The sequence below is a fragment of the Sarcophilus harrisii genome, chromosome 4 (assembly GCF_902635505.1).
Source record: "Sarcophilus harrisii chromosome 4, mSarHar1.11, whole genome shotgun sequence".
In the NCBI taxonomy this organism is placed as follows: domain Eukaryota; kingdom Metazoa; phylum Chordata; class Mammalia; order Dasyuromorphia; family Dasyuridae; genus Sarcophilus; species Sarcophilus harrisii.
The window spans coordinates 10,167,181-10,191,329 of record NC_045429.1 but is presented as its reverse complement, the minus strand read 5'-3'; the positions used below and the strand labels follow the sequence as shown (position 1 = coordinate 10,191,329).

At 37.8% G+C, this 24,149-nt stretch overlaps 1 protein-coding gene across 6 annotated transcripts in view; it reads right to left on the bottom strand.

The window, feature by feature from the left end:
• C4H1orf141 (chromosome 4 C1orf141 homolog) overlaps nucleotides 1-24,149 on the bottom strand; it is a 59,878-nt gene that overhangs the window by 21,907 nt on the left and 13,822 nt on the right. For 2 of the 6 annotated variants that reach the window (XM_031968913.1, XM_031968911.1), the window contains 4 exons: nucleotides 10,117-10,216; nucleotides 6,075-6,170; nucleotides 5,562-5,737; nucleotides 976-1,097 (listed from right to left, as the gene is read on the bottom strand). In XM_031968913.1, the coding sequence (XP_031824773.1) occupies nucleotides 976-1,097; nucleotides 5,562-5,737; nucleotides 6,075-6,149 (373 nt within the window). In that variant the 5' untranslated portion in view covers nucleotides 6,150-6,170; nucleotides 10,117-10,216. Of the gene's footprint in view, nucleotides 1-975; nucleotides 1,098-5,561; nucleotides 5,738-6,074; nucleotides 6,171-10,116; nucleotides 10,217-23,730; nucleotides 23,803-24,149 lie in introns of those variants that run through there. The other 4 variants (XM_031968912.1, XM_023503971.2, XM_031968915.1 and 1 more) reach the window with 3 other exon arrangements.

Below are 24,149 nucleotides of genomic sequence, written 5' to 3'. Positions count from 1 at the left end.
TGTGTCTAAGGGACTATAAGATTGGACATATTCTTTGACCTAGCAACACCACTGCTAGATCTATATCCCAAAGACCTCAAAGAAAAAAAGGGGGGGATCTATATGTATAAAAAAAGATTTATGATTGAATTGGATTAGGATTGGAAATTCAGGGGGTGCCATCAATTGAGGAATTACTAATTGTAGTATATGATTGTGATGGAATACTATCGTCCCATAAGAAATGATGATGAGGACAATTTTAGAAAAAACCTGGTAAGACTTACATAAACTGGTACAAACTGAAGTAAGCAGAACCAAGAGATCATTTTATATGTAACAACAATATTTTAAGGATGATAAACTATGAAAACTTAGCTACTCTGATCAATACAGTGATGCAAGACAATGTCAAAGAGCAATAAAAAAAACTCCCAAAATTATGAAAAAAAATCAATCATCTGGAGACAGAATTAAAAAAAAAACAAGAAAATAATTCCTCGAAAACTAGAATTGAGCAAGGGAAAGAACGATATTCTGAGATATCAAGAAATTATAAAAGAAAGTCAAAAGAATGAAAAAAGTAGGAGAGAAAGTGATAAATCTTATCAGAAAAACAACTGATTTAGAGAGCAGATCAAAGAGAAATAATATAATAATAGACCACCTAAAAGTTACTATTAAAAAGAGAATCTTGATACAAATATTACGAGAAGTTATTCAAGGAGAATTATCCCAAAGTTCTAGAACAAGAGAGAAAAGTAGAAACCTGATAAGTGTCAATCAATATTGTTATTGTTAATAATTTATATCCTCAATAAAAACATTAACCATGTTAGAGAATATCCCATTTCAATGTATTGTTAGCCTGTTTCTTATTGTTCTTTAGTGATGAGAAACCACCCCCCTCCCCAACCTCTCAAGATCTTTTCAGAGATATATGACACTAAGTACTACATGACTTCCAGAACCCAAGTAAACTATATAAGGAATTACCTAGAGGGTGATATTTCAGGTTGCCTGGAACAGAATAGGGTCTTATATTTGCCTTCCCAAAGAGACACTTTCTGGGCAAAACTCCAGAAGTTAGGACTTTGGGCTTCCATACATTCAGACCACTGTAAATTAAGAAAAATAATAAATTAGAGATAATTTATTAAAAAATGCATTTATTAATGATAAATATCTTAAGCACCGTGGGAATCTTAAGGAAGAAATAACATATTTTATTTTTGACTCCCCAGAAACTCAAAGTTGGTACAGACCCCAGAATCTGTCTAGTGCATCCCTTATCTGATCCAGAATCTCATTTCCAATAAAGATCTCCCATGGGAGAAGCTCACAATCTATGAGTCAGCCAATTCCACTTTTGAACAGCTCCTTTAGGAAGCTTTTAGTGTCTTCCAGTGTGTGAAGCTTTCAAGGCTAAATCTGCACCATAAATTCATTCACCCATTGGTCCTTATTCTGCCCTCGGAGGCCAAGCAGAAAAAAGCTAAGCCTTCTTTTTTGGATCTTGACTATGAAGCCGCGAATAAGACTATCCCTTACAGATCTATGTCAATAGCAAATCTTTTGGGCATTCCTTCTTTATCTAAATCATGTATAAAAATGTTTATTAGCACAGGATCAAGCACAAACATTGAATTATTATTGACTAAGCTTTGAGTTTTACCATTTAGCCAGTTCTAAATCCATCTAACTAGTCAACATCCATCTTCTTCACAAAAATAATATGAGACTTTCATAACAATGACTAATATTCATATGTAGTGCTTTAAGGTTCACAAAATATATTGTGTTTATTTTGAGGTGTACATTATCTTAGATACAATAATCTGATGAGATGGGTGCTATTATCCCTGTTACCTATGGGGAACTGAAGCCCAGAAAGACTAAATAACTTTCCTGAGGCAGGATTTTAATTCCTGTTTTCAAGTCTAGCACTTTATCTACTGGATCACCTACCTATTCTAGCTTGCTAAAACAAACAAACAAAAAACCCAGGAAACTGACAGCTACATTTTCCAGATCACCTCACTTAGCATTCCCATCCAAAAAGGGTACCAGGCTCTTTTTGTTCCGGATGAAGGTGTCTCTGGACATTCACTACTTCTCCTTTCTAGACATTCACTGACCATCTCCTTAATAATATATCCTAGAATTTCCCTGAAATTAGGGTGCAGCAACCTGGCCTTTAGTTTTCAGCCTCTGTTCTTTTCCCTTTTTTGCAAAGAGAGGAAAATTTGCCCTTTGCAGTCTTGGTAATTCTGTCTTTCCTGATCTGTGGGACAATTGCCAGCCATTAGATGTTGATTTGGATTCATCCAAGATGGCTGGTGATCTCTTCCCTTCCTTAGGGATACTGAGTGTTGACATCTTATTAGTGATTTCTCTCCAGTTCTGATGCTGCTCTCCTTGCTCAGGGAACCCAAAGTAAGACTTGAGTAACCCTCTCTTCGTTCTGTGAGTTGTCACTGTCCCAGCCACTCCAGAAGATCTCCTAGTCTTGCTGGCTTTTTCTTTTGCTTCCATTCTACATAAAAACACCCTTCTCCATTCTATCCACTGCTTCTCATTTTATCCTCTTGGGTCACAATCCTTAGCCTGGAAATCTGTGAGCTTAAAACAATGGTAATGACGACCCTGAATTTATGGAATCGATTCCTTTTGCAATCTTACAGATTTTATTTTGTGCTTTTAAGAACATGGTCCTGAGAAAGGGCTCAGAGACTTCACCAGCACTGCCCAGGGGAGCCCTGGGCCAGAAGAACTGAAACTTTAGGCCTGGGCAGAATGCCCTTCATCCTTCTGCAGAGGATGATCCCCAGCAGCAACTGCTGTCTTCGCTTCTGCAGGCTGCACTCCCCCTCACCCCCTTGCTCTAGCAGACTTTCTTTTTCTCAATGTCCTCAGTTTATCTCCCTGAACCTGAAGGGAATCTCCTGATACTTCCAAGAAGAAAGAACAATAATCCTGCTTTACTCTGACCAGGGACCCTTCCACACTGGGCTCCAATGCCTCATTAACAGTCCCTAACCCAATGTCATCTTAGTCCTTTTTGAACGCGAAGGACAATAATTAGTCAGCTATAGTCTAGGCACTGTGCTGAGAGCTGATCCATAACAACTCTGTGAGGGCAATGCTTTTATGACTCCCATTTCACAGCTGAGGAAACTGAGGCAGGCAGAAGTGAAGTGGCTTGACCAGGGTCACACACAGCGAGGCAGTGTCTCAGGACTCAGGCCCCTGGCTCCAGCACTGGTCCATTCTCAAGTGTGGTAGAGTACAGGTGATGTCCGGAGGCTGTAGCTGTAGACATCCAGTCAGATTGGATGGTCACTCATTATTGCCCTTGTTTTTGAAGGGATTCCCAAAGGTATGAGCTGAACTAGACAATCTCCGATTCCCTTTGCATGGGAGCCTGTGACCCTGACATCCAGTAAGCCCCTCAGTCTCTGAGTTCTGGATGTCTTGATCCTAGGGTCCAGGACTATTACTTCAGTTGCTTGAGTGAGACATCTGTTCTCCGAGGTGGAAGGAGCTTGTCACTTGACGTTTGCCAAATGGCAAACTGCTTTTGGGCTCCTGGTCTAGAATCCGGTGAGTTTTCTTGTTGATCTAATGGTAGGAAGGATGGTCAAGAGCTGCAGAAGCCGAAGCTCTGGATGAATTGCTGGGCCAGCTGGGCTGGGCTGACAAGTGCTTGGGCAGCTCTGGAAGGTAGTCAGCGCAGAAACAATTCTTGCAGTTCTTTTAGACTTTGGTCAGACTTTGGTTGGAAGCATGGCTAGCATGGGAAGATGGGTGCCTAGGCCAGAACATATGGGACTCATCTATAGAATGGGCACAGTGGTCCACAGGCCAAAGCAGGAAGGGGACCAGGGGTCATCGGGGGCAGGGGGCAAGTGGCTAGATCCATGCACAGCTCTTTTTAGACTCTAGGCACAAACTGTTCCCTCCTTAATTCCTTGTGTTTAGCTTGATCCCTGATCTCCATGTATGCATCTGGACTCTGCTCTTCTTTGTCTGACTCAGCTTAAGCCTCTGGTCACTGACCTTGGCCTTGTACTCTACCTCTGGTGTAGCCAGACCCTCTGGACCCTGGCCTCCGCTCTGTGGCTTTGTCCTCTCAGGCCATGTCCCCCCACTTGGAAATGAGCGCTGTTCTATCACATGGAAAATAACTCCTTTTCACAAAGTCTTACTAGAATTCTGACAGGTCCACAGAGCAGAGTCAGGAAAATAAAGGCAGCATCTCTCAGCTGCTCTCTTGTGGTCTGACCCCTTCCCTGATGGTGTCCAGGAGAGTCTGTGATGGAGGGACAAAGGAGAGGGCTGTCTCCCCTCTGAGGCCTCTGGGAGTTTCTCTATAGAAAATCAACTTTTCTCTGCCTCCCGTTCATTTGTTCCAAGTGAATGAAAGGAAGAGGCTCCAAGCTTGTGGGTCAGGGGTTCAAACTTCTGTGTCCCAATACTCCAGCATCACAGAGCCCAGGGTTTACAATGGGCTCATAAAGAGTAAAGAGTGACCTTTCAGAGTGACTTCAGGATCCAGCCCAATGGCCCCAAGGATGAGAACTCCTCCAGCAGTCATGGTACATCTGGACTTGGAGAAAAAAAGCCAACAGTGAACCCATTCTTCTTGGGGACCAAGATGGTGGAAAGGAAAGGTTGTGCCCCAAGGTGCTGGGGGAAATGTTTGTACTTTTGTTATTGCAAATCTTCAAATAAATAATCCTTTGTAAAAATCAAATGAAGAGGATGCTGGTGATGATGATGATGGTGATGATGGTAATGATGATGATGGTGATGATGGTGATGATGGTGATGATGATGGTGATGATGATGGTGATGATGATGATGATGATGATGGTGATTTATGATGGTGATGTATGATGATTATGAGGAGGATGGCAATGGTGGAGGCAAAACTCTAATCCTCCATCCTTAAATATTGCAATGTAACATCTACACCTTCATTTTCTGATACTATTTATTGATATCTAATCTAAGAGACTACAATCAACTAGGGAGAAGTAGAACCCCTTTTCCACAATCTTATTGCTACTGGAACTTTTTGTCTTTTTTTCCTTCAAAGAAGCAGCTTTTTTAAAAAGAGTGCTGGGCTTGAAGTCAAGAAAACTTGAATTTGAATTCTGCCTCAAATATTTACTAGATGCGTGACCTTGGATAAGTCATCTGGATAATAGCAGCCTTAGTTTTCTCAGTCTCTAAAATGGAGATAATAATCAAATGAGACAATATATGTAAAGCACTTTGTAAACCTTTTTGTTGTTATTCAGTTGTGTACAATTCTTTTCATTCCCATTTGCGTTTTGGGGGGCAAAGATATTAGAGTGGTTTTGCCACTTCCTGCTGAGAACTCATTTTACAGATTAGGAAACTGAGGCAAATAGGGTTAAATGACTTGTTATGGGTCATACAAGGTCACATCTGAACTTAGGATTCTGATTCTGGGAGTCAACACTTTAAATCAATGATCCTTTGATAAGTCTCTGGAGGTATGTCAGAGACTTGGGCTGCAGGTCAAGTCAGGGGTCATTCTCATTCCCACCTACCTGGCTACTTTGCTGTCCATCTTTTGACCATCTACCAAAGGTTGTTCTTTTTGAAAGGATTCTTTGAGTTTTGAAGCAATAATTTTAGGGCAGGGCTTTTCAAAGCCAGTGTAGAACTCAAAGGTCAGGGGAAGGGCCAGACTCTTCTTCACACTGATATTTTGCATCCGACATTTCTGTGACAAAGGGATGACAAAAACTGGCTTTAGGAGAGTTGTAAGAGAGGCTATCTCTTGTTACTAGAAAACATAAATCAGTATAAGCCACGTGTATTAAGTACCTACTATAAGCTGATATTTGAAACCAAGTCTTCTGACTTCAGAGTAAGTACTTTTACTGCGTACCTGTGGCTGGCCAGCTAGGACCCAAAGCAATGCGTTCTTACAAATTAAAATGATTTCAGATCCAGCAGTGCAAAAGCTCCATTAATAAATAAAAGTGAGGAAAGTTTCCTCTAATCATTGTTCATTTTTATTTATGTTAAAATTATTTTACCCTTGACCTTGTACTAACCAGTGCCTGCATTTCCATCATCTTCTCTGAATATTCATCCAAGGCTATTAGCTTCTCTAAAATTCTTTCAGTCATTTTTGTTCAATAATTTCTTAACTGAAAGAAAAACATCAAAAGATTCAGAAACAAATAGCAAAAACATTGTCACTTGGTAAATTTTGCCCATCACTCCCCATCCCTTCCCTCTATCCCAACACTTTGCTCAAGGCAAAAACTTTTCCTCATCACGGGATGAGAAGATTTAGAATTAGAGGAAGCTTAGAGGCCACATATGACCCATTTTACAGCTGAGGAAAGTCACATTCAGAGGGGTGAAGTATCTGTTCAAAGTCATGCAGTCATGGATAAAAGCTTTCTAGAAATAGTAGGGCTCAAATTTGTACCCAGATTCTATATAGCAAAACACCCCATGGCCCCTCCATCACTGTCTGATTCTATGTCCACCCCGTTTCCATTCTCAGCAGCTGCATGAGAGTCCCCAGTAGGAGTCTGGCAGTGACCTTGTCCATTGGACCTCCCATAGCACTTGGCTTTGTAAGCTTGGACTGGAACTTACATATGATGTGTGGACTGATTAGCATTGTGTTCTTATCTCCTGTGTGACTAACTGCTGCTTCTCAGCCCCCTCTGTGGCATTATCATCCACTTCCCACCCACTAACTGGAGGCAAGACTTAGTTCTAACCCCTCTATCTCTCCATTCATTCCCTTGGTGATCTCATCAGCTGGAAGGATAAGGAAATTATCCATCTTGGCTGGAAGGTCATCAAACCCATCCTCCTCTTGTGGGAAGTGAGACTCAGAAAGGTCAATGATTTGTCCAGGGTTGGACAGCTAGGAATTGCTTGAGACAGGATCCTGATACTCTACCAGTGTATCAATATAAAACATTATGTAAACACCAGCTGCCTTTATTTTTATATATATCTGCATAGAGATGAGTCTGCAATCTTGATAAATCAGTCTAAAATCTCCTGAACATTTAATCCCACATCACTGTTACTGCAGGACACTTAGATGGCTCAGATCTCACACTAACATGTCCCACACGGTTCTCACTATTTCCTCCCTCCCCCTAGAAGTTCAAGTCCCTTTTAGACTTGCTGATTTTGGTTAAAAGCATCAGGGTCTTGCCAGTTACTCAGGTTTGGGACTTCATGATCACTTTTGGCCGGCTCAGTCTCCCTCATCCGCACCATAACAAACCACTGCCAGATCGGGCCAATCATGACCTGCTCAACATTCGTAGTGTTACGCCTGCATTTTTGATTTCCTTCACAGGCTAACTACAATATTTTGGAGTCCGATTCTTTTTGTACAGCAAAATAATGGTTTGGGCATGTATACTTATTTTGTATTTAATTTATACTCTAATATATTTAACATGTATTGGTCATCCTGCCATCTGGGGGGGGATGGGGGAAAGGAGGGGAAAAACTGGAACAAAAGGTTTGGCAATTTTCAATGCTGTAAAATTACCCATGCATATATATCCTGTAAATAAAAAGCTATTAAAATAAAAAAAAATTCGTAGGGTTAAACATCCTTCCTCTGTCCTGGTTTTGGTCCTTGCCATCTCTGGCCTCTAGTACCTGCTGTCTCCCATTCAATAACAGCTAACATTTATAAAGCTCTTTAAGGATGGCAACGAGAGCTTCATAGTAGGATCTCATTTTATCCTCCCAACAACCGCCCCTAAGAGGGGAAGATGCTATCATGATCGTCACTCTGAAGATAAGGACACTGAGGCTGGAAGAAAGGAAGTCTCTTTCCCAGACCAAGATCTGAACTCAGCCCTTCCTACTTCCAGATCCAGGATTCTATCCACTGGGATATCAGCAGCCTCAAGCAATACCAAATTCATGTTCCTAAAGGGCAGGTTTGGCCATGCTCCCCTCTCTCCCAACTCAAAAAGCTTCAGAATCTCCCTTTTCCCAGAAGATAAAAACCACAGTCTCCCACCCACCACAGAGTAGACACCTCCCATCTACTTTAGTGGCCATTTCCCAGACTCTCTGTTGGCCACACCTATGGATTCTCCATCTTCCTCCTCCATGCCTTGGTGCAGGTGATGGAAGGTCCCCATCCTTCCCTCCCCAGCTTCCTCCAAGCCCCAGCTCCTGGTGGTAAAGCTCTTGCCCTCTTAAAACTATCTGCTATGTATTTTCCATTCCCTAATCTCTGTGCACTTTGGTACCTGGAAGGCAGACAGTATTTCTTCTTCATCTTTGCATCCCCATCTCCTTCCATAGTGCTCCCCCTAAAGCACATAATTGGCCCTCCCCCAAAATTTTCTCTGAACCCATTTCACTCCTCTCCCCAACTCCATCTGCATGTGGCCTCCCCCATCTGAAGGTGAGCTCCTAGAGAGCAGGCGCCATGTTTTTGCCTTTCCTTGTATTCTCAGCATGAGCAGCTAGGGGGGCACCAGACCGGAGACAGAAAGATTCATCTTTGTGAGTTCAAATACCTCCTCAGACCCTTCCTAGCTGCATGACCTTGGACAAGTCACTTAACTCTGTTTGTCTGCCACACTGCAAAGTGAGCTGCAGAAGGAAATGGCAAATGACTCCAATATCTTTGCCAAAAAAAAACAAAACCCAAATGGGTCGTGAAGAGTTAGACATAACTGAAAAATGTCTGAACAGTAAGAGTATCCCCAGTGCCTGGCACATAGTAGGTACTTCACAAACATCTGCCGCCACTGCTGCTGCGGTCCCCACTTCTCTTCATATGTCCAATCTCCTGACAAAATAATTTTCTTATTTACATCAAAATATCTTCTTCCACTGGAATATATGTACAAATTTAGACTTTAGAAAAGCAACCAGAATTGATTCGAGCAAACAGGGCCATCTGTTGTGGCTTCCACGTGATCCTGACTGGCCACCTCCTTTCCTAACTCTCCTGGGATTTCTATTTTGGGTCCATACATTGGCACCAGGGATTGAATTTCTATTCTGAAGCTGAAGAATACAACCACAGATTCACAACAGTACTTAACATTTACACAGTGATTTCAGGTTTGTTAAACCCTTTACATTCTGCTTTCCTTTGATTCTAGCAGCAGGCCTGGGAAGGAGGGACTATTATTATCCTATTTTTCAGGCAAACCTAGCTGACTTGTTCAAGTTTTCACAGTCAGTGTGGGCTAAAGGAGGGATTTGAACTCAGGTCTTTGGGATTCTAAGTCCTACATCCACTAGGCCAGCTGCCTTTTTCACAAGAGATCATTATCCCCATTTAACATAAAAAGAAACTGAGACTTAGATGAGCTTACATTCAGGCACAGCTAATTAAGGGTCCGGGGTAAGGAAGAGTCAGTACCAAGGGGTCTTGACTCCAAGGCCAAGGATCTTAAGCCATGAACATTTCCAGGGCCCTTTCATTTGATTAAAAAATAACACCAAAAAGAGAGGGAAGAAGGGCCAGTAAACATCTGGAACCAAATGACAACATTTGTGATTTTCTTCCCTTAGAGGGGATTCTCTAAAGTAAGCAAAGTAAAGATGGTGGAAAAATAAAAAACATGTTTGCCTAACCCCACCCCCAGCACATCTCCATAATAGCCAGAAAAAATTCTGATTAGAAACACTAGCAAAAAGGCCACAGTGAGTCATGTTCCCAGCTCAGGCAAGCTTAGGAAGATAGGTGGTCTCAAGTCACTGGAGTGGGAGCTGACCACTAACACAGCAAGGTAGCAATAAAAGTAGCTGTGAGATTGGGCTGTGACCATTCTAACACCCAGAGTGGGGAAGTGAACTAAGAAAGCACCAAGCATGAAGAGCTCCTAGGGAGCCCCTGAATTAGCACTGGGAGCAAGAGGCGGCAACATCTGGCAGATCCATCACTCATTACCCAGTTTGCAACCTTAAGCACAACACATAGGTCTACAGTGGAAAACCTAAGGCAGGAGACCAAAACCAAAGAGAGTCAGAACTATAGAACCTCTCACTGTGTTATCTGTAATTGACTCTAACAGCAGCCTAACAAAACTCAACTATACACAAGCTAACAGATACAAATCTGGATCAAGAACTTACTGAACTAAGACCCAGGAAGACAGTGAAGAGCACTCGCCCCACATCACAACACTATGGAAGCACCAAAAATGCAGGCCTCCCCTCAGATGATCCGTGAAAACTGCAGAACATAAAAAGCAGAAGGTCAGATGAAACATCCCCCCAGAAGTGAGAAAAGTCCAATATTAACATAAAGTCCAGAGTCAAGAAACAGGCTGGAAGAATGAGCAAACAATAAAAAAGAAATTGGCCATAAAATACTACTGTAATGACAGAAAAACTAAAGATACAAACACAGAAGACAGGGACAATGACACTGAAAACATTTCCAAGAGAAACCTTAAAGAAAAATGCAGATTGGATATAAACCCAACAAGAGTTCCTAGAAAAACTTTAAAAAAAAAAAAAGAGCAAAAAATGAAAGTTTTTTTTTAAAGATTTTTAAAACCAAGTAAGAGTATTAAAGCAAAAAATTGAGAAAATAAATAAGAATTATCCTAGAAAGTTATGAAAACAATTAATATATACAGTTGGGTACAGACTCTAAGAAAATTATGAAAACACACAATTGGGTACAGAATTTTGTCTTGCCCAACAGAAAAACAGGATAGATGTGGTTAAGAGAAAGATTTCAGTGAGGAAAAGGGGCAGAAATAAAAGGGAAGGTTGTTGAAGGGAAACAGTGGTCAGAAGCAAAATAAATTCTTAAAGAGGAGATCAGGAAAAGAGAGAAGGATATGTATAAGAGAGTAGGATGGAGGGAAATACATTGAAAACAATCATAATTGTGAATGTGAATGTGATGAACTTATAAAGCAGAGGAGAATATCAGAATGTATTAGAAAACAGAATCTAACAATGTGTTGTTTATAAGAAATATTTGAAACAGAAATATATACATTGAATTAATTAAGGAGCTGGAGCAGAATCTATTATGCTTTAAACTAAAGTTTAAAAGGAGGGAGGGCAATCATATTCTCAAAGTAAAGGCAAAACCAGACTCAATTAAAACACATATACAAGGAAATTATATTTTACTAAAAAGTATCATGTACAATAGATTAATATCAATACTAAACAAAAATTAACTAAGAAAAGATGAATAAGTTACAGTAGAAAATAGTAAAATTAATAGGTGGGGATCTCAAATTATCCTTCCCAAAACTAAATAAATCTAACCATGAAATAAACAAGAAAGAAGTTAAAGGAATAGAATCCTAGAAAAGCTAAGATATGATTGACCTCTAAAGAATATGACATGGAAATAAAGAGGAACATATTTATTTTCACTGTACATGACATCTTCACAAAAATTGGTTATGCATCAGAGTATAAAAGTCTTACAAATCCTATGCAAAAAAGCTGAAGTATTAATGTATCTTTTTTCTGACCATAATGAAATAAAAATTATATTCATTAAAGGGCCTTTGAAAAATAAATTAAAATTAATCAAAAGGTAAATAATTTAATCCTAAAGAATATGTAGGCCAAAGAGCAAAGTATAGAAACAATAAATAGTTTTGTTAAAAGATAATGACAATAATGGACCAATGTATTAAAATTTATGGAATACAGATAAAGAAGCACCTAAGATAAACTTTATATTTCTAAATGCTTTTATCAATAAAAGAGAAAAAAACAGATCAATGAATTAGGCACGTAATCAAAAAGAAGTTAAAAGATAAATTCTAAACCCCAAGCTAAACACCAAAATAAAAATCCTAAAAAAGCAAAAGATAGATAAACAAAATTGAAAGAAAATAAATCATTGAAGAAATTATAAATGAAAGCAGATATTGTTTTTTTTTTTCCCCTTGGGGGGGAAACAGTAAAAAAAGTAAATTTTTGCCTAAGGAAAAAAAAAAAGAAAAGAAAAACAACCCAAATTATCAGTATGAAAAAAAATGGGAAAGATGAAATAAATGAAAATGAAATTAAAGCAATTATTAGAATCTTTTTTGCTAAATTATGTCAATAAAACTGTCAACTTATTGAAATGGATTAATAATTTACAAAATTTTAGTTGCTTAGATTAAAATAACAAGGTGAATGATTATCTTAGAAAAAAATTCAATAAGCCATATATGGCTAACTAACACCCTTTTCCTAAGGTGGGAAGACAGGGGGAGGAGGGAGAGGATCAGATATATTTATAAGTAAATTCTACAAAAATCTTGTACTAGAAATGCTAGCTATCACAATAAGACAAGAAAAAGATATTGAAAGAATGACCACAGGGATTGAGGGTTATTACTTTGTGCAGATATCTTAATTTACTTAGAATCTTAGAGAATCAACCAAAAATCTAAGTGAAAACCCAGAAGTAAGAGATGGAAGGAGAAATTAATGTTCATTTATCTGGTTTGAGGCAATTGGGATTAAGTGATTTGTCCAGGGACACACAGCTAGAAACTGTTAAGTGTCTGAGTCAGTTCTGAACTCAGGTCCTTCTGTATTCAGGGCCTGTGCTCTACTCACTACACTATTTAGCTGCTCCAAGAAATCAAGTTTATATATATAGATATATATAGATATATATAGATATAGATATAGATATAGATACAGAGAGAGAGAGAGAATATAAAATTCTTAGAATTCTACTTGCTAAATCACACACCAGACTCATACATATATAATTCCAAAATATTTTTCATACAGCTATAGTTAGATCTAAATAAATGGAGAAATGTTAATTGCTCACGGGTTGGCAGAACCAGTATAATAAAAATGACATTACTAACTTAATTTACTTATTCATTGCCATGCCACTAAAATTACCAAATAATTACTTTATAGAATTAGATAAAATGTAAACAAAATTTATCTGAATGATCAAAAGATCAAGAATATGAGGGGAATAAAATGGGGAAAAAATTGATTGGAAAGGGATTTAGTAGTAAATGCTGCTACCACCGTAATCAGACCACAATGCAAAGTTGTAATCATCAAAATAATTGAGTCCTCAGTAAGAAAAATAGAGAGGTTGATCAGAGGGACAGATTAGGTTAAAAAAAAATGTACAGAAACAAATGAACATAATAGCGTAGTGTTTGACAAATCCAAAGACCTCAGATATTTAGATAAGAACACACTATCCAACAAAAACTGCAGAGGAAACTGAAATATAGTCTGGCAGAAACAAGGCATAGACCTACATTTGCCACTATATACCAAAATAAGCTCAAAATGGGTACATAACTTAGACATAAAGGGTGATGTCATAAGCAAATTTGTGGGACATGGGTGAAATTACCTGTCAAACCATTATATGGGGAAGAATTTATGACCAATCAAGAGTACACATCCACAGAAAGTAAACTGGGTCATTTTGATTAGATAAAATTAAAATTTTTACACAAATAAAATCAATGCAGGTCAAATTAGAAAAAAAACAAAAAAATTGAGGGAGGGGAGTTGTAGTTTCTCTGGTAAGGGTTTCAAAATTAAAATATGTAGGAAATTGAGTTAAATTTACAAGAATAAAAACCATCCCCTAACTGATAAATGGTCAAAAAAAAGAGAGAAAGTTTTCAGGAAAAGAAATCAAAGTTATCGATAGCATATGAAAATAAAATGTTCTAATGACTGATAAGAAATACAAGTTAAAACAACTCTGAGGTACCACTTCACACCCATCAAAGTAGTTAACTTGACAGAAAAGAAAAATGAAAAAGACTTGAGAGAATGTGAGCAAATAGGTATTTTAATGAATTAGTATTGGAAGTAATTTGGAACTCTGCCCCAAGGCTATTAAATTGACTCAAAAATACTATTATTGGGCTCTATGCCTCAAAGAAATCAAAGAAAGGCTAAAAGAATACACATGCACAAAAATATTTATAGCCATATTCTGTGGTAGCAATGAATTGGAAAGTGAGTACTCATTAATTGGGAAATGGCTGAACAGGTTATAGTATATAAATGTAATGGAATACTGAGCTCTCAGAAATGATGAAGAGGATGGCTTTCAGAAAAACCTGGGAAGACATATATGAACTGATGCAAAATGAAGTGAACAAAATCAGAAGAAGAATTTATAAAATAATGGCAATATATCACTTGTAAAAGACTTAGTAACTGATCAACACAATGATCCACCACAGTTCCAAAAGATTTGTGATGAAACTTTGACCATATCTAGTTAGAGAACTGATGGACTCAGAAACATAATTTCTTCATTTTCTTATTTCTTTTCTTTTCTTTTTTGGAAAATAACATGTGGAACTGATGCTGAGGGAAGTGAGCAGAACCAGGAGGACGTTGTACACAATAATAGTAAGATTATGTGATAATCAGCTGTAATGGACTTGTCTTTTCTCAGTAATGTGGTGATTCAAGACAATTCCAATAGACTTGGGATGGAAAATGCCATCTCCATCCAGAGAGACACCTCTGGAGACTGAATGTGGATCAAAACATAATATTTTCACCTTTTTTGCTTGCTTTTTCTCTCTCTGGGCCTGATTTTTTTTCACAACATGACAAATATGAAAATATGTTTAAAAGGATTACACATATTTAATCAGATTGCACGCTGTCTTGGGGAGGAGGAAGATAAGGGAGGAAGGAATAAACATTTGGAACACAAGATTTTACAAAGATGAATGTTGAAAACTATCTTTGCATATATTTGGGAAAATAAAATACTATTGAGGAAAAAATACAATAACTCATGTAGGGATTTGTTTTGTATGCCTATACACATTTATGAGGGGTTTTATTTTTCTTTCCTTCTCAGTGGGTGGGAGTAGGGAGTGAGGTGGGATTTGGAACTAAAAAGAAAAACTGAATTAGAAAAACAAAACGGCAACAACAAAAAGATTGATGTGCCTCCAGAGGAGAAGTCTGGGAAACTAGGTCAGAGTAACAAAAGAAGTGAGTTGGGGGCTGATGAATCAGAGATCTGGGGAAATCCTATGTAAATCTGATATCTTGCCTGGGTTTATATCCAAGATATGATGGCAAATCTCCTGAAGCCTGTCAAATGAGCATCATTTTTCATTTCTGGGGGTTTGTATGAAGAACTAAGAGAATACTTCTTAGGATTCTGAGGCTATGGGAAAGAAGCTGAAGTGCTAAGAGACCTTAAAGGCTGCTTCGAGAAGAATAGAGCTTCAGAAGAGAAAGGAAAAGTTGGAAACTGGGCAGATGGTTAAGAAGATGGCCTATAATTTGCCTTTCTTGACAAATTTGTAGATACCTTTTTTCATCAACTCAGTTGTTCATGCTCTCCCCCACTCCACCAAATATTAGCATGTATTTACTTTGTATATATTTTGTACTAATATGCATTTCTGCTCCAGATGGCCACAGACCTATTGCCTCAGACAATGCAGCCTATGGGTAGGCTGCCCGATGTTAGATCTGTAACAACATTCTTTCTCTCTGGACTGATTTACTCCCCAACTTAGCCTGATGCTTGCATATCTAGGAGGTTTCCCCAGTATGATGGCTAGCTATGGTCATAACCATATGGCTTTAACTCAGATACGTTTTTAGGATTCTAAAGATAACCTTGATTATATGTGTGTGTATACATACCTATTATTTGCCTTCTTATTCCTAAGCCACCGTTGCCATCCTTACCATTTTCCCAAAATCAATCATAATAACACTATTGACTTTTTAATAACAAACACATTAAAAAAAGAGCAAGAATAGTTGTTATACTTATTCATTAGAAAGTAAAAGAAAAAATAAATAAAACATCACAGTCCGTTCCCCACACACACATACACAAACTTAGGTCACATCCTTCCATCAATACACAGTATCCATGAGGAATAATGTGCCCACAACACAGAAACCTATCAGGGGAACCCGTGAGTCAGGCACTTCCCACTCTGGATTTGCAATCTCTGATGATATCCTTGGATCCCTCAGGACCCATGTATCCTCTCTTCTGGCTACCCCCTTTTGGTTCTTACCACTCTTCCCTTGGATGAAGCATCTCTTCTTTTACTTCTAAGATGATGAAGGGATTTTTTAAACCTTAAAACCACACTTAACAGGATGATAAGAAAAGTTATGCTCTTTTAGCAGAAGATATCAACACTGCATCTACTTAATGATAAACAGTTCCCTTAAACCAGGAAACCATGAAGCTGCTCAGGTTGGGTCTCTAAGTAATATAGACAAGCCCTACCAGCTCTTTTCTCAACAGGGCTCTGCTTTCTCCACCTTCTAGCAAATGCAAGCCTCTTTTTCCAATAAGCTGCTCACAGCAAAACAAATGCAAAAGTTGTATTTCCCATCTGATTCTCTCTCAAACCACAAAGAGAAGTAGAGGGTAAACAGACATCCTGAGAGGTTCCTCCTCACTCAGCTTGTAGCCAGCATTGGAGAACAGTAAACTCAAATTGTTGCTTTCAGCTCTCGTCCTATAGGTACAGCAGCAAAAGAGCCCTGTTGGGGGGTCCTGCCTTTCTCCAGCTAAACAGCCATCACTCTCTTCAAATCCACAGTCTCTCAGCAGAGCAGCTGTGGAGCCTGTTGATCTGAAGTCAGTTTCCCAACTGGAAGCGTCCCTGGTTTTTTGTGACTCCCATCCTACATTCAGCCTTCTATTTCTAATCTGGGTTATCTCTCCCCATGCTTCATTCTTTTCTTGGTATATCATCTTCTTCCTGCTTTATCTTCCAATGTCTCCAATCACAACCTTTTCTTAGTGACTCATCTTTATCTTTTGTTGTAAAATTCGAGAAATCCACCCTTCTATCACATATGAATCCCACAGTCTTTTTGTTGATTCCTATATTTCCAAAAGAGTCATTTTTTTTCAATTTCTTAGAAATAAACGTAATATCTAAAAGTACACACAAATGAGCTATGGATCACAATACGGGGCAGCCATCATTTCTTACTCACTGGTTGGCTCTGTCCTCTCAGAATTTTCATCTGAAGGGCAATTGTTTCACAGACCATATGAAAAGTCCTGTCTCTCAATGGTTTATCTAACAGTTTGTGTTTCTTTCCAAATTGATTTTTACCAGTTTTCTTTATGTAAATGCTCTTTTTCTGCTTTTGTATGTCACATAAAGAAACAGCACCTTAAACATACATATTGTTTTTCCATTATAATGTAGTTTCTTTAAGGACAAGTACTATTATTTTTGTCTTTGTATTCCTAAAGCTTGCCATGGTGTTTGTCATTTAAAAAATGCTTAATAAATGCTTCTTGATTCATTTATTGACCATGAGAAAAAAACACAGGAATGATCAGTTCTTGACTAGGGATGGTGTGAACCTAACAAGGGCCAGTTAAAATGCTTAGGGCATTGGAAATCTTACCAAAAGAACTTTCAAGTTGAAATTGGAGGAAAAAAGAGAAAAATGTCAATATATGAAAGAAAACTTAATATTCCAGGGACTAGCACACAAACATAGGAAGGCAAGCATTGGGGAAAACATTCAGTAATTTTTAAGAGACAAAATTCAAGAAGAAAGCCAACAATAAAACCTATGGACTTTAATACAAATAAGTAAAGGACAAGTATTTTTTAAAATTAGAATTAGAGATCTTAGTGAAAAAATGAAAATTCAATCTCATTGAGACTTGGTAGGGCCAGGCCTTGTGAGGGGAATGAGATTGAGAAGAATATACTGTATAAATAAAAGGAGAGAGCAGGGAGTATTGCATATTGTGAAGATATACTCCAAGAAATATAATTGAGTAAACATCGTATAAAGTAATCAGGTGCTGATTAACACAGCATGTTGTCCAGCATGTAGATTCTACAGACCACCTGGACAGAAGGAAGAAACAGAAAAGTAGTTCAGGAAACAGATCATAACTTATCATATGCAGGTAAGATAGAGCAGTTATGGGGGACTTTGATTATTTGGGCATCTGTTAGGGCTCCCTGTCTCTGTCAAAAGCATAAAAGCTAGTTATTTTTGGCTTGCCTTAATGACAATTTCTCCAAAAAAAAAGAGATGAAAAAAATAAAGGAAAACTGCTATTCTAGACCTTATTCCAACCCACAAAGAAGTACAGAAAGAGAAATGATGGGAACTTTGAGAAGAAATGATCATTCCAAGAGTTCTTGATAGAGAAAGGGAAAGGGAGGAATTTTTTAAAAAAGGCACTATGGATGGTGGGAGAGCAGATTATAGAATTCAGAGATAATAGATTCCTATTATTTCCCTATTATTATAGAAAGCAAGACTATTTCTCAATCCCTTAGGCTGAAAACATAGGCATCATCCTGGATTCCTCATTATTTCTCACCCCCCCCATACACACACACACACACACACACACACACACACACACACTATCCTATATCAATATGGTGTCAAAATCTGTTTATTTCACCCCAAAAGCATCTCTTAAATAAGCCCCCCTTCCCTCCTCTGGCATTGTCCCCACCCTGGCGTAGACCCCCTCATCACCTCATGTCTAGACTACTGCAATAGCTGCTGATAGGTCTGCCTGCCTCAGTCTCTCCCCACTCACTCCATCCTCCATTGATTTTCCTGAAGCCCATATCACCTTAGGCAATAAACTCCAGTGACTCCTGTTGCCTCAGGGAGCAAATACCAAATGTTGTTTGTCATTCAAAGGCTTTTATAATCTACTCTCTCTCCACCACCATCTTTCTAGTCTTCTTACATCTTATTCCTAGCTGCAGAGTCTATGGCCCTTGAATACTGAGGTGCTTCTGCAAGAAGGATGTCTTCTTTTTTAGACTCCATGCATTTTCACTGGCTGACCTCCATACTGAAAATTGTTCCTTCCCTCAAGTATCCACTAAAACCGCCCCTTTGACAAGAAGCCTTTCTTGGTTCTCCCTTGATGTCAATACCTTCCATTTGAGATTAATTTATTCTGATAAGAGTTTGTTTTGTTTCCATGTTGTATCCCCAATTAGACTGCAAGGTCCTTGAGAGCAGGGACTAGCTTTTGCCTTTTCTTTTTATCTGTTACTTATGCACAGTGTCTAATACATATAAGCACTTAATGCTTATTAACTGCCTAAGTGACTTAAAATTTTAGAGAAAATTGGCCCCAAAGGCATGAGTTCTGAAGAATGAAATTTTGAACACATAAACACAAATAATTCTAAGAAAAGGAGGAATTGTGTAAAAATCCCAATGCTATATGGGAAATCGTCAACCATTTCTGATTAAACACAGACACACACAATCCAATATTGGGAAGATGGACTTGAAGGACAGATAAATAGAAAATGAAAACAACAAAAAGTAATGGGATTTTGTACAAATATTATGAATTAGCTAAAGCTGTGGCCAATAAAAATTCAATTTCAGCTATGCTTGAGGCAAGAAGCGGATCAAGAAAGGGCCAGGTCCACAGGGGTGACAAGGATGAATGACAATGAGATGGCAAAGATCTGTTTTCTCTTCAAGCCAGGAAGGACCGAACAAAAGTGGTAAACAGAAAGCTGACACTCCAAAGGAGAGGAGAGATGGTGAGAGAGCACTTCATCACACGCAGGGAGTTCATTCATTAGGCTGGGATCAATCACGGTCCAGGAGACTAACAACTGAGTGGGAGAGACACCACAAGTGGACTGAAAATGCAGTGAGAATGAACGACCAGACACAGTCTAAACATTATACCATCATCCCTGAAATAGTAAAAGAGAGGTCCCAGGGTGTAGTAAATAGGGGAGACCATCTTGGAAATATGTAGACTTGAGTTCAAGACCTGCCTCTGAAACATTTCTCAGGGTCCCAGTAACCCTCCAAGGGAAAAAGTCACAGATAAATTTCAGGAAAGGAAAGAAAAAGAAAAGAAAAGAAAGGAGAGGAGAAGAAAAGGAAGGAATGAAAAGGAATGCTTGGAGACCAAATATTTTTAAAAAGAAAGCATAATAAAAGGAAAAAAGGAAAGCTTTTGAGGTCTTAGAGGTTTTAGGAGTATTTATGGAAAAATATGGGAAAAAGTCATGCGAGATAATTAAGTTTATAGAAGTTATGACCTCTATCAGCAGAAAAAATACTAGTATCCATGGATAGAAGAATACAAAAAAAGCATTTAGACTTAGGTGATTATAAAGTGAATTTCCACAGAGTTCTTCCCACTTTCCTAGCAGTCGGAGACTTCTGTCTATGATGAATCCTTATAATAAAAGGAATTAAAAGCATGTGCCAAATAAGAGCGATCCTATAATCATGCTTAACGTTATATTTTCTGATCCATGGGCTCTTTGCCATCCTTTTCTGCCTTCAGTTTTAGTCAGTTCCCGGGCTTATTAACCTTTCCAATTCGAAAGATCCTGGGATCCCACATGTTTTGAAATTCTTATCACTGGGGTTTTACAATGTCCAATAAAAGGGTGTGGCTATATCATAATTCGCCAGGAGATGGTGCCCTAACTAACACAAAATTTCTTCCACTCCTAAAAGAGACAGAGACAGACAGACAGACAGACAGACACACACACACACACACACACAGAGAGAGAGAGAGAGAGAGAGAGAGAGAGAGAGAAAGGTACAGAGACACAGAGAGACAGACTGTTACAGAGAGAGGGACAGACAGACAGACAGGGTTTCAGAGAGAGAGTTACAGAGAGACAGAAACAGAGACAGACAAAGACAGAGACAAAAACAGATAGAGACAGACAGAGACAGAGAGGAGGAAGAGACACAGAAAGAGAAGGTATCACTGAATTTTTCTGCTTTTCTAAAATGAGTCAATGACCTACTGCAAATTCTGTAAGCTCAAAATAAAATGGAAAATATCCTTGTCAGGAATTGCATTCATTCTTTTAAATATATTCATGTATTTTGTTGTTATTGTTCAGTCATTTTCAGTCTGACTTTTTGTGACACCGTTTGGGATTTTCTTGGCAAAGACACTGAAGTGGTTTGCCACATCTTCCTCAAGCTCATTTTATACATGAGGAAACTGAGACAAAGAGGTCTAATGACATGCCCACAGTTTTTAAGTGTCTGAGGAAGATTTGAACTCAGAAAGATGAGTCTTGTTGAGTCTGGGTCTGGCACTCTAGCCACTCTATCACCTAGGTGCCTTCACTTTACACATAGTAGGCATTTCATAAGTATTTAGAATTAGACTTATTTCTTATGAGTTTTAAGCCTTCTCCTAAAAATCTAGAGATTTATTTGATTTCTATACATATACATTGTATTTTTTAATTTCTTTTTTCTCAGTTGCTCAGACTCTACTACTTCCATGACCCTATCATCTTTCTATTAAACTTCTACAATAGTTTCCTAAAGGTTTTTCCTGCTTCCAGTCTATTCTCTCTTTAATCTGTCTTCTCTACAGCAAACTGATATTCTTAAAACTAAATCTGATCATGTCACCTCTCTACTCTAAACCTTGGATGGGTTTCTATGGTTTCAAGAACAAAATAAATATTCTTTATTAGGCAATTAAAACCATACCTAATCTGTCCCTTCCCCCCTTCCCAATATGATTTCCTATTATGTGCTTTTGGTTTAAGATTGATTCTTGTTAAGCTGACTTGTTACCTGTTCTCCACACATCACGTTGCATCTCATAAATGCTTCATCCCATACAAATCACCTCTTGACTTTGGAGAGAGCTCCCATCTCATCTCTGTTTCAGAGACTCTAACTTCTTTAAGACAACCTAGGAATCACTCTCAACACAAGATGTTTCCTAATCCCAGTAGTTATAATACTCTCTCCCTCTTGAAATTATGTTGCATTATTTTATATATAATTTATTATTGACTTGATTGCACACATATTCTGTCTCCTCAATAACTTGCAAGTTGCCAGGAGATCAGGGATTTGGTTTTGTCTCCTAATTCCCAGTCTCCAGCCCAGGGTTTCTCATTTGGCAGACAATAAATGTTGAATTGAATATGAGGATTAAATTATTTAGGACTAGCAAACTAGACTCTTTTTAGGGTCACTAGCTCAAATTCTGCCCAGCTAAACAATGGCCAAAATCTATCTAGCAAAAGTATCTTGTGAGAAAACCAGGGCAAGCTGCAAGTGAAGTTCTATGACATTGTATATTCCTTGTTGTCCTTGAAAACTTGTTTTCTTTCTTTCTAAATTCTACATCCATCAGAATTTTCCAAACTGTTTCTTCTTATGTCTCCATTTTGGCAACAAATTAAATTATATAGACCCAAGATGAGCTACAATATCCATTCCTTTTAAGATAAGACTAGATAGCATGGGAATAAATGGATATTTTCTCAATATGATAAATAGTATCTTTCTAAAAGCAAGAGCCAGCATTATATGCAGTTGGGATAAAATAGAGATCTTTCCAATGAGATCAGGGAAAAACAAGGATGTCCATTATAACCATTATTACTTGATAGACTGCTAAAGTGAAGCAAAAGAAAAATAAATGAAGGTAATAAGAAGCACTGGAAAAGAAGAAACAAAATTATCACGTTTACAGATAATATTATGATGTACTTAGAGAATCCTGAAGAACAAAAATAAAATGGAGCAATAACTTCTAGTTGTTAAAAAGATTCTAGTAAAGTTCCAAGCACTATAAATTTTTGGACAAAGTGGTAAATTTCCAATAAATGGGGTCTCAATCCCCTCAGAAAAGTGAAAAACAAAAATTGGAAGACAGTTGTTTATAGACAAAAGGAAGAATATCCAAAATAAAAGGTAGCATTATAGATGGGAAAAACAGTATAAATGTTTACAAATCTTGGAGCATAGTAAGCATGAGGAACAACATGATTGGCTAAAAAATGAGAATTAGGGATTAGTAACAGTCCCTCCTCCTATCCTATGGCTAAGACATATCCATCGGTTGAGTTAACCTGTGAGGACTGTTTAGATATTGTGGACCAGTCCAGGCCCCTTGATATCTATCTGTATCCTTCAAGGATAACAGTTTCCACCAGACAATAGTAGAAGAGTGATAAAAATGAACTTCAGAGACAATGAGTGATTTACAAGAAAGCTGAATTTCCAAACTTAACCCTGAGACAAATGAAATATAATCTGGGTAGTTATAAAAATGGTGGCGATGATACAGAATGAAATCATAACAAAGAAGCAACTCGAGTTTCCTAATTCTCACAGTATGAAAAGAAATCTTTCTAAATTATTAGCCTTTCTACATATTATTAATAAAATCCAGAAAGAATATGTAGAAAGAGAATGCCCATTTAAAAAAACGAATTTAAAAATAAATTTAAATATTTTTAAAATTCCTTTACAGAAGGGAATTTATATGGCCAACACACATAAAGGAAGTATGTGAATACAACTATATAATATTCTTTACACAGATAAAGATAAACCTTAATAATTAGAAAAATATCAGTTACTTTGGGAGGATGAACCAATATAATTTAAATGACAATATTGCTTAAATTAATTTACTTATTTAATAGTATAATAACTAAACTGCCAAAAGGTTAGTCTATAGAGGCAGAAAAATTAATAATAAAATTTATCTGAAGGAAGAAAAGGTCAAGAGCCATAAAGGAAATGAGGGAGAAAAAAAGTGGGAAGGAAGGGAATTTAGCAGTCCCAGATCTCAAACCATTTTACAAAGCAGTAATTATTAGTCAATTGGTACTGCTTATGAAATAGGATAATTAGGTAAAAATTATAGAGAAACAAGGAAGCGTAGTAGCATCTTGTCCGATAAACTCAAAGATCCCAGCTACTGAGACAAGAACTTACTATCTGACAAAAACTTCATGAAAACAGAAGGCAGTTGGGCAGAAACTAGGATTACACATGCATTTCATCCCATTTAGCAAGATGATTTGCAACTGGATATATGACTTAGACATAAAGGGTGACATCATAAAGAAATTATGGAAAAGTTCACAATCAAACAAAAGGGAAAGAGGATGACAGAAGTAAAATGAGTATCCTGGATTTGATAAAATTAAAAAGTTTTATATAAAGATAACCAAAGTAGCTAAAATTAGAAAAGAACCAGGTGGTTGGGGAAGGGGGGGAAACTAGCAGCTTCTTTTAAGAAACTGATTCAAGTTTATTGGAACAAAATTCATTCCCTAAATGATAAATGGTCAAAAATGATATATGAGCAGGCAGTTTTTAGAGGAAAAAAATCCAAGCTATCAATAATTATG